The following is an 11,364-nucleotide window of genomic DNA, read 5'->3' on the forward strand; positions in this document are numbered from 1 at the left end:
AATGAAAAACATTTCAGCCAAGGGCACTTTTGTCATTTGGACTCGGTTTTGCCTATTAATCATGATTAGCAGCATACAAGCCAGAGTTGCAAATTAAGGTGACAGTAGGGCAATGATTTTAAAACATTAGTGTGCATCAGAACTACCTGGAGGGCTCATTAAAACATAGCCTGCTGGACCCCACCCACAGAGTTTCTGATTCTGTAGGTCTGGAGTGGGGCCTGAGATTTGCACTCCTGAGGAATTCCCAGGTGAGGCTGATGCTGCTGTTTCTGGGACCACATTTTCAGAACCATTGCTAGAAGGGCTCTGTAGGTGAGGGAAGCATCTAACACTGTATTTTCTAATTTGGTAGTCAGCCTCAAGGGATGACTGAACTCTTGAAGTGTTCAGCTGCTTTCAACTGAGATGTGTTGGATACATAAACTATGCTCCTAATTTTTAAGACTTGGTACCAAAAAAAAGTAAAATATTTCCATTTGTATACTGATTACATGTTGAAATGATAATATTTTGGCTATATGGGATTAAATAATATATTATTAAAATTAATTTCATCTTTTTCTTTTTACTTTTTTAGTATGGCTACTATGAAATTTTTAATTACGTATGTGGTTCACATTAAATTTCTTTTGAACAGCAGTGACCCAAAGAATTGGAAAATAGAGAGCAATGAAGATTAGTAAACCACAGAAAATTCAAATCCCAAAAGCCGTAAGTGCTTCAGGGGCCAAAGAAGATACATCTATTGGTCAGATTTAATCTAAGGGCCCCACTTTATACCCAGACATTTGCTGCTACAAGTATTAAATGTAGAAGCCATACGGTATCTGCCATTTGAGCTTTCTTTCAGCATTAATCAAATGCCTCATTATAATTCTTGAAATAAATGCATTAGATTAAAATAATGAAAAATACTTTTGCTGAATTTCTGAATGAAGAAAGCTCCATTAGTTTTTGAAGTTCTGAGCTTTCCTTCATTAAATTTCACTTATCCTTGCATTAGAGAAATTATAAGATTTATATTTTCAAATTGTTTTTATGTCTTCCTAAGACTTCACTGTTTACCTTTAACAATCTATGAAATAGAGGTGAGAACAAGTGTTAGTATTTCCATTCTAAATATTTTGTGATATTTAAGGGGTCCCTGTATATGATTGTGTCAGTGGTTAGTGACAGAGCAGACTATTTGACAGGACTCTAGTTCAGCGCTTTCTCTAAGAGACTATTCTGTTGTCTCAGTTTTTAATGCCTTAAAAAAAAAAACACATAAACTGTTTCAAAAATAAATGTAAGTCTATGATATCAAAAAAAAAGTAACTCTCTGATAATATCAAACATTTCCTTACAGAATTCATTTTCTTAGGACAAAAAAATCTATTTAGCCCTTCAAAATACTGACTAATATAACACTTCAAAATAGTATTTCCAAATAATATATTACTGTGAGGTTCTTTTATAATACTCTGCCCTCACCCTCTGTGTTTTTATCTGGCCACCTGAATCCCATTAACTATTTGCTAAACTTTAAAAAGTTGTATTTTCCCCACAAAGAAACCTGAAAATAGGTTTGTTTTGTATGAGTTATTTTAACAATAACACATTGTGCCACCTTTTTCATAGGATGATGTAATCCTGACTTTCTAACTACAGGCAGGGCATGAACCATGACTGGTTCAAAGTCACCTAATTAGTGAATGAGAAAGTCAAAATTAGAATCCTAGGCTCTTTATACAGTGTATAGGACCAATTTGTAGACCATCATTCAGAGAGTATTCCTATTGCAATCAGAACATAGGACAATTTGGGGAAACATGTACAATACAGGTATTATTTTATCTTTCTAGCTTCATTTAAAATGTATGATCACGTGATTTCTATAAATGTTAAAAACTTTAATCTGAAGTGAATTGCCATGTGGCCAATAATTTCTAACATAAAACTCATACAGCATATAAATTCTGCAGTAATACCATAATTTCTTAAGAGTACAAATTAATTAGTGCTTCCTTTCTTTCCCAGTAACTTTCCTCATACTCCTTAAAGTGGAATGTGAAATGAGACAAGCAGCTTCTGCTGCTGATTTAGTCTCAGAGAAGTAGAAAAATAAATAAATAAAAAGAAATAAAGTCTCAGAGAAGCAAATATGCAGTGGCTTAACATACAAAATTTGGGGGTTTGCTCACAAGTTGGATAAAACAGCTGTTGATGGAGATACCTGTATAGGAGCTGCCTTTTTCATCTGTTGAAAAAGAAAACCTTGTGAACAGTCTCCAGGAGCCTTATTATTAAAAATGATGTTTCCTCCCTTTCGATGAATGGCCGAGATGCTGATCCTTTGAAATGTGATTATGATTCCCTTGGGGAAATTCAGTGAGTCCCTAAGTTTGAGGAATTTGGGAGTATAAGAGGACAGGAGTTTATTTATATACAAACTTTCTTCCAAGTTGGATTTATTTTCCTTTTCCCCTAGTCTGTGCAGCACAACTCTTTCAAGGCTCACTGAAGCCTTCCATGACCCTCTATTTTTAACATAAGAATATTTTCTACTATCACCAACATGTCAAAGGAAGATATCTAGCACATGATTAGACTTAGGACATATATTTCATCCCTACTCGTTTCTCTTTTCTTTTTGAAAATAAAAAGTAAAAATAAAAATACAACAAAAAACAGCCAAGAGTTAGAACAGAGTTGGAAGAAATATCATAGGAATAAAGGGAGTTAGTTGTTTGGGGACTTGGAATATTCATCACAAGTGAGTTGTTTGAACTATTATGACAAATAGAAGCATCTGAAGTGGAGAGAAGCTGAACAGTAGTTTAGTGTTACTTTCTTATATATTAAAGTACTGAATCATTTCTAACAAGCAAAAATTTAGGATTACTTTCCTTGATGTGTATACCTAACTTGGAAGGAACTTCTGATTTTCCTTCCAGAAAGCTGAGTTCTTTCTATTCTTAGGCTATTTTGCAAAGCAAAGGGGAGGGCTAGTTGAAGATGGCAGGACATTTAACCACCATCACCACAGCTGGTTACAATTGGTATGTGCAGAAAGAGGAAGGCAGTTCTGTTTTCATTTCTTGTGAGGGCAGGCCATAGTGGATGAAACTGACTTGGGAAGAGAGCCAGAAACCACTGTTTACCACTTAGATGTATCATTAAATTTAAGGACACTGGATCTTGAGTACTTATTTAATATGGCAATAATTTTAACAAAATATATTGTGTGTCCTAAGAGAAATATTCACCTAGGAATTGCAGAGGTGAACCAAATCATCTCCCAGAAAAGTATTTAACATAGAGACGTTAGTCAGACTGCCAGCCATTCTCTCATGCATCTGATTTAAAAGCAATTCTGGTCACTTGCCCCATGGTGCCACGCTCTGTGCCAAGCTCCCTTCTTCATGGCTGCCAGGATTACCACTGTGGAGGAGAGTACCACCAGAAGGGCTTGGGTGCTTCGCTAAAAGGCATGAGGGTAAACATGAATGGGGCAAGACTATAATTGAAAGCTCACTGGGTCCAAGCAACTTAACCATTATCTCCAAATAATGTGTAGGGCAACTTTCCATCAAGATGAAGACAATGAACTTAGCAATCATGGGCATTACCCTTCTTTCTCCAAACACATAAAATATCAGATCACAGCTCTGAAGAAGAATTGAGACCACATGGGGCTCCTGGGTGGCTCAGCCAGTTAAGGGTCTGTCTTGGGCTCAGGTCATGATCTCAGGGTCTTGGGATGAAGCCCCATGTAGTCAGGCTCTCTGGTCAGCAGGGAGCCTGCTTCTCCCTCTCTCTGCCACCCCCTAGGTCGTGTGTTCTCTGGCATAACCTCTCTCAAAAATAAATAATTTTTTAAAAGAAAAAAAGAATTGAGACCACATGGGCCAGAGAAGAATCAATACCGGTTACACAATCAAGATAAAGTTTTAGTGAGTTTACCAGAATGGAAGTCAAGACCATTAGACATGTGCACTAAAGGCAAATGAAACAGGCTTTCCTGGGTAAAGTCAGAAACTGGAAAACTACTGCCTATTGTGACCAAAACTAGATAACTTCTGCAGACCAGCAAAAATCTGAGAATGGGCTCTCGCCCATTTGCATTTTCTGCAATTTGCATTATCTGAAGAAAAAGTATGGCATTGGTAACTAGGCTGAGTACTGGCATTAAAAACCTATCCAGATCAAGTGAGTGTTTTATGCCCAAGCAGAAATTTCACAGGCCACCACCATCCAGACACCAGGCCTCCTAAAGAAGTTAATCCCCACTACAGATTAACTCACAGTCAGAGATTATAAAATTTTAGATGAAGGCAAATGCCAACAAAGAGTGTCCACAGATGAAACAAACAGAATTTATATGAGAAGAACTACGAACTACAAATAGTAAAAGAATTGGATAGGGACTCTTAACATACAGATGTTTGAAATGTTTAAAGAGAGAAGGGTACAAATAGACCCCATAAAATAAGAACAGAAGGTTAAGAAATAAGAACAAGTCGATTTGAAAAAGAAACAAGTAGAAACTCTAAAAATTTTACTGCCAATTTCTATGATTCAATGAATTCACAAATGGATACTGACTAACAGTTGTTCCCTATAGAATGCCTCATTCATTACTGAGGGGGAAAAAAAACCACACAGGAGCAGAAACAGTTGCTTTCTAAAGTCTGAATTATAAAATAAGAGCAATAAAGAGAATGACTTTTGAACAGGATGGTTTATTGAGCTGCCCAGCACTGTAAGCAAATGACTTACAAACACTAGTCTACTCTTTTAGATATCTGAGAAAGATACTCTGATAGAAGATTATTCTAAAATATAATTACTTTGTCTGTTAGTTCTCTCTTTATTATCATAGGAAACTATGTGGTATTTTTTTCCCTTAGATTACAAACTCATTAAAAAAGGAGCTTGTAATGAACAATTTAATTAGATTGGTCTTGGCTTGCCTAAAAGCTTAAGAAGGTATTAATATTCTAATCAAAAGTCTTGGGGAAATATTCTTAGAATTAGAAAGAAGAAAAGAAGGAAGGAAGGAAGGAAGGAAGGAAGGAAGGAAGGAAGGAAGGAGGAGGGGGAAGGGAAGGGAAAGGAAGGGAAGGGAGAGAGAGAGAAAAAAATGTTTCTTAGGCTTGTTTTTAAGAATAAAGGAAGCTGTCAAGGAACACAAGGTATCTACTATGAAAGCAAGTGATGGATAAATGTAGTGTGGCCACCAAGGGCCAGCTTTGTGTTTACAGCAGACTGAAAGTTCCCACCTGACTCATGGCCAATGTATTCAGCTGTTTAAGGTGACTTTTTTACTCATACTCTGAAGGAACAACATCCTGCTATTTTTAGCCTTTTATGGCAAGAGAAAGAGCTTACCAATGATACAATTTAAAAAAAAAAATCTTGCATGGTTTTTTGAGCCATGCCTAAGTCCATGTTTGCCTTGCATTAAAAAAAATAATAATAGTAAAGATTCAGAAAAACACATTTATTAAAAACAAACTGTTTGAAAACTATGCCCAGTGCTTTTGTGTTATTTCATTTAATTACCATAACAATCCTGTGCAGTAAGAATCACTGTTCCCATTTCCTACAAATAAGGGAACTGAGGCTTATGTTCAGAGAAACGAAGTGACTTACCCAGAGCCATACAGATCTGTGGCAAGGGAAGATTCCATTATAAATATTTTGACTCCAAATCCCATCTCTTTTCCCCTCAAGAAGAAATAGTGCTATGGAATTTATATAAGCCACAGAGACTGTGTAAAAGCTATGGTGAGACCCAGAAATAGGGAGAGGTGGATCCTCCTGTGTTGTTGTTGTTGTTATTGTTGTTTTATCAGTATAACCTGCCTGCCTAAAACCCTACTGGGAGAAAAAGTAGGATAAAATGTAGCTGCTTTCTAGGACTCATAAGTTTGCCGTCCCTAAACATCACATCTCTTTCCTTTGGTTCCTCATCAAAACAGCGTCCTTTCAGCTTCAAAGAGAAAAGAACCCTACACTTTTCACACTCATTTATCATCATCATAGGTGCCTACTAATCACAGGAGTTCCATTTTACCTCTTTCCTGAGAATCAGGTTTTCTCTAGAAAGCCTATCAGTGGCAACAGTGCAGACTGAGAATGAGATTTCTTGCACACCAGTATGGCCATGTCACCCTCACATCCAGTGCACATTCAGACCCCACACCACTGCCCAGGGGGTTGTACGATATCTGTAAATTTACAAGAGCAGTTTCCCATGGATGAGGCTGCAGATGTCTGTAGGGAGGGCAAAGTTCAATGATGACAATGTCTACTCTACCCCAGCTGGCCCACTGTTGCCTTTAAGTTCTAACCACTTTGTTTCCATACATCTTCCAAAGTCCAAATGCCAACTTCTCTGGGAAGTGCCCCTGAGCACTCCTCCAGTCTCCCACCACCAAACTGGATCAATGATAAATACAGAATATTCCACATGACCCTGTTATGGTATAGTATTCGACAATGGAACAATTCTGTCTTTAAAGCTCTTCTCCCCGCCTTGCCCCAACTAGACTCAAATGCCTGAAGGAATATGAACTTATTCACTTTGCATCCTTAACCCCAGCACATAGTAGGTGTTCAGCGGATATATGATAAATGGATGACTGCCCACTGAATGAACTGTTTGCATTTATGCTTCCCTATGCTTGCTCCCACTGTTTCTATCATCTAAAATTCCCCTTCCCTTTCCGTTCCCCTCAAATATGAGAAAAGTTGTTTCCTTACCTGGCAGGAAGTCTTGGTCGTTACTTATATAAACATTTATGTAAAATGTTCTTCTAATTAGTATACTCAATGTGATATCCAGAGTTTCTCAAGTGATATGCTCACTTAAATAATAAATACCTTACTAAAATGTCCAGGGATGTTCCCCTAGTTGTTCAGAGCAGCCTTTTATATATTAAGTATTAGTCAATGTGGATCGATGGGACTGAAGAAGAAACTGAACTCAGATTGTGAAGGAATTGGAGTCCGAAACTATGTTTATAAATCGGTTCTTTCAAATGCAAATTCTTTCCCATAGAAATTCTTTAATATATGATGGTTACAGTTCCAGCCTATTCAATAACCTTCTACCCACTCAGAGATAATATTCATAGAACCAGCCTGAGACGTGTACTCTTAGAGTTAGGGTCAAGAGAGAAAAGAAGAAAAAGAGGAGAATTTCCTCCCTATTTTCCAGCACCCAAGCTCAGAGCACCCAAGGGATTCTAAAGCATTAAGTTTATCCCTTCCTATCTGTTAGTGGCCTTGCATCCAAGCTGAAACAAATATTTACCTCTGCCCTAGTTTTCAGTTATAGAGTTCACGCTGGCTGCTTTTTAATCTTTGAGATTCTTTAACCTTGACATTTCCACTTTTTTTCCTAGGCAAAATCCAACTGATCTCAACCAGATGTTAGAACAAATAAGTAAATTAATACACATTAAGGCATAAATGACTGCTAGCCCATAAACCTTCCATGAAGCCTTTAATTTTTAATAGGGAATAGTTATTTACCTAAAGGAATTTATACTTCTACGTTGGTATAATTTCAGCAACTATGATAAAATAAACTGAAGAGTCAGCAAAATGTAGGGAAATCCTTCTGGATGAGGAAGAAACACGTCATATCTCCTTGAGAGCCTAGCCCTAGTTTCCATTTTATTTATTCCTTCTTTTCATCTTCTTCTGTTTTAGAAACCAAATACTTCTAAAAGTACCAAGGAGTTTTTTTTTTGTCTGTTTGTTGGGTTTGGTATGATTTTGTTTTTGGTTTTGATTTTTTATGCAAGGCGAGGCCCAAGTTAACACTGAGTGTTTTCTGTAAGATCCTTTCAGGAACAAAATATAAATTATTTCTTTGGTCCCAAAGAAACTACTCTCAATATGCTATACTCATAGCTTTTAAGTTATATGCTATTTACTCATTCTTTTGTCCTCCAGCACACTGTTCATCAAACATTTCTCATCTGTCCCCTGGAATAGTCTGGGGCCTACATTATTCGAAACAGGCCCTGCCCTCAAGCAGCTGATGTACCACTGGAGAACACTGGTCAACAGACCATTATAATATAGTGTCTGTATCCAGAGTGGCTTAGCAAATGGAACAGCCAGTTGCCTAGACAAGTCAGAAAGGCTCCACAAAGGATGTCACCTTTGCTTGTTTGTGGATGCTAATGAGAGAAGGGGGGAAGAAGTTCCAATTATATAAGGCTAAGTAGAAAAGGAGAAGATAATGAGGATAAAAAGCCAAAACCTTAAAAAAAAAAAAAAAAAAGCCAAAACCTTGGGTAAGGAGAATACCTACCTCTCGGGAGAGGCAAAGAGGCCATTTAAGAAGCTCATTCTTCCTAGTGTTCTCTCTTAAGATCTGGCTACCTGAGTCTTATCCTTCTCACAGCACCACCTACCCCAAGGTGGACACCACCATTAGGTGTATGTGTTCATCCAGCTCTCCTGAAGGCCAAGCACAGCTATCCTGGGCAGACTAGCAGTGTCTTATTCCTGTTCCTCTTCTTGTCCAGGACACCTTGCTACAAGAGAAACGGATGGCCAAGCCCTTCTATGGACCTGCCCCTGGTGTAGCAAGAGGGTATTACCCAGCACCTCTTTCCTACCCAGACCCCCTCCCCCACCCAGCACCCCTTACCCACCTGTGCCAGATGCTGAGCTTCTACCTCAGAGTGTGCCTGTGCCACATCCTGTGATGTTACACTTGCAGTGTCCTCAGCCTCCCTCCCAAAGGTTTTCTGATGGACTCTGCTAGGGCAGAAGATGTTAATTTTCTAAATCACATAAATAAATAGCTTGATTACTTATTATGTAAAATATTGAAGCAAATATTTGCAGAAGTCTTTATGGAGCTCATTCCTGAGCATCTGATTCTTCCAAAAATCCTAAAGAACTGCTGCCATCTTAAGCTCCCACAAAAGACATGTTTTATTGATAACCCTGACCTATTCTGCTCATCTGACATTCCTGTTATATGAATGGTTAACCCCAGAGTTCACTTCAGAAATCTCTGGCAAGCACAAAAGTTAGGAGATTCAGTCTCTTTTCCTAGACTGAGCTGGAAGTTAAAGAATAAAGTGGGTATTGACTGTAGTGGCCTGGGAAACCATGGCAGGAATGCTAGTCCACAAAGTTTTGAGCCCTCTCCCTTATCCCTTCCTAAATCAGTTCCCACAATGACCAATTCCTCAGTAACCCGGAGGCAGCTATTCTGACCACTTCAGGGAGGATGCTAATAATGTTTATATTTGAGTAAAGATTATGAAATGAAAGATATGGTTTGAAGAATAAGATACAGATTGTCATACTTCTAAGGTTAAAGACTAATTAATTAGCCTTGCCTACCTCTGAAAAACCACAAGTCTTCCTGAATAATGAATTTAATTCAGTGTTATTTTCTGAGATTTAGATTATGTTTTTAAAATCAATTTGGAAGCTAGGAATTACTTCTAGAAAAAATGTAAAGGACATAAAGTTTATTTACATAGGATCCCCACTTCCATTTGTCTGGAGGGTATTTATCACTTCCTAGAAAAGCAATATGTTCTAAAAATTAATTTAAATGTGTAAACTTAGACTCTCTCAGTTCAGTTTTTCTCCAGAAAATATTATTGATTTTTTCCTAAGACAAAAGTTGAGTTACTATATTTATGATTGAAAAATAAAACTGCATGTTTATAACCCAAAGTTAATTTTTTTTTATCTTTTCATTTTTATTTTCTCCAGGTGCATTTGGCATAGTGTCTGAGACTAATTAATTAACCCAGGAGATCAAAATGATCCTCAACTCTTCCACTGAAGATGGTATTAAAAGAATCCAAGATGACTGTCCCAAAGCTGGAAGGCATAATTATATATTTGTCATGATCCCTACTTTATACAGTATCATCTTTGTGGTGGGAATATTTGGAAACAGCTTGGTAGTGATTGTCATTTACTTTTACATGAAACTGAAGACTGTGGCCAGTGTTTTTCTTTTGAATTTAGCATTGGCTGACTTGTGCTTTTTACTGACTTTGCCACTATGGGCTGTCTACACTGCTATGGAATACCGCTGGCCCTTTGGTAATTACCTATGTAAGATCGCTTCAGCCAGTGTCAGTTTCAACCTCTATGCCAGTGTGTTTCTACTTACATGTCTAAGCATCGATCGTTATGTGGCTATTGTTCATCCAATGAAGTCCCGCCTTCGGCGCACAATGCTTATGGCAAAAGTCACCTGCATCATTATTTGGCTGCTGGCTGGCTTGGCAAGTTTGCCAACTATAATCCACCGAAATGTGTTTTTCATTGAGAACACCAATATCACAGTTTGTGCTTTCCATTATGAATCCCAAAATTCAACCCTCCCCATTGGACTGGGCCTAACCAAGAATATACTGGGTTTCTTGTTTCCTTTTCTGATCATTCTTACAAGTTATACTCTTATTTGGAAGACCCTAAAGAGGGCTTATGAGATTCAGAAGAACAAGCCAAGAAATGATGATATTTTCAAGATAATTATGGCAATTGTGCTTTTCTTTTTCTTTTCCTGGGTTCCCCACCAAATATTCACTTTTCTGGATGTACTGATTCAGCTGGGCATCATACATGACTGTAAAATTGCAGATATTGTTGACACCGCCATGCCCATCACTATTTGCATAGCTTATTTTAACAATTGCCTGAATCCTCTCTTTTATGGCTTTCTGGGGAAAAAATTTAAAAAATATTTTCTCCAGCTTCTGAAATACATCCCTCCAAAGGCCAAATCCCACTCAAGCCTATCAACAAAAATGAGCACACTTTCCTACCGCCCCTCAGATCATGGAAACGCATCCACCAAGAAGTCTGCTTCATGTGTTGAAGTTGAATGACACACTTGAAACCTGTGGGTGAAGTAATCTTGTAAAAGAAGAAGCAAGAAAAACATTCCCCTATAGTATATTCCCCTTCACTATCAAATGAGCATTAGCTACTTTTCAGAATTTAAGAAGGTCATTTGGTCTCAGTGAACCTTTCTAAAGCTCTGAACAAAAGCTTTCCTTTCCCTGTGCAACAAAACAAAGCAAACCACATTTTGCCACATTTTACATTAGAAAGATGATGGCCACTCAAAGAATGAGGTCAGAAACTGGATGAATGTGATTGGGAAAATTTTACTGACAGAAATTCCATCTCCCCAGTCTGCTCTTGTTCTGTTAAGGTTTGATTTCCACATAAAGGCATGTGGAATATGTTAAACCTCGAGAGGAGCAACAGGGGATCAGAGCTCAAGATTGCTCTGCCCAATTTCCAAAGGGCAGTAAGCTTTTGTTCCTATTTAGCTATTAGCAACCCTTGCCCACTTGTACCTTCTACTGC

The 11,364-nt window shown here is 37.8% G+C and overlaps 1 protein-coding gene across 2 annotated transcripts in view; it reads left to right on the forward strand.

Annotated features, from left to right (window-relative positions):
* The window catches only part of AGTR1 (angiotensin II receptor type 1), a 44,564-nt gene extending 33,407 nt beyond the window's left edge, over positions 1-11,157 (forward strand). For both annotated transcript variants that reach the window (XM_041734084.1, XM_041734085.1), the window contains one exon: positions 9,748-11,157. In XM_041734084.1, coding sequence (XP_041590018.1) covers positions 9,798-10,877 — 1,080 coding nt within the window. In that variant the 5' untranslated portion in view covers positions 9,748-9,797 and the 3' untranslated portion in view covers positions 10,878-11,157. The remainder of the gene's footprint in view (positions 1-9,747) is intronic.
* Positions 11,158-11,364: the final 207 nt, after the last annotated feature.

The sequence above is a fragment of the Vulpes lagopus genome, chromosome 19 (genome assembly GCF_018345385.1).
Source record: "Vulpes lagopus strain Blue_001 chromosome 19, ASM1834538v1, whole genome shotgun sequence".
Taxonomy (NCBI): Eukaryota; Metazoa; Chordata; class Mammalia; order Carnivora; family Canidae; genus Vulpes; species Vulpes lagopus.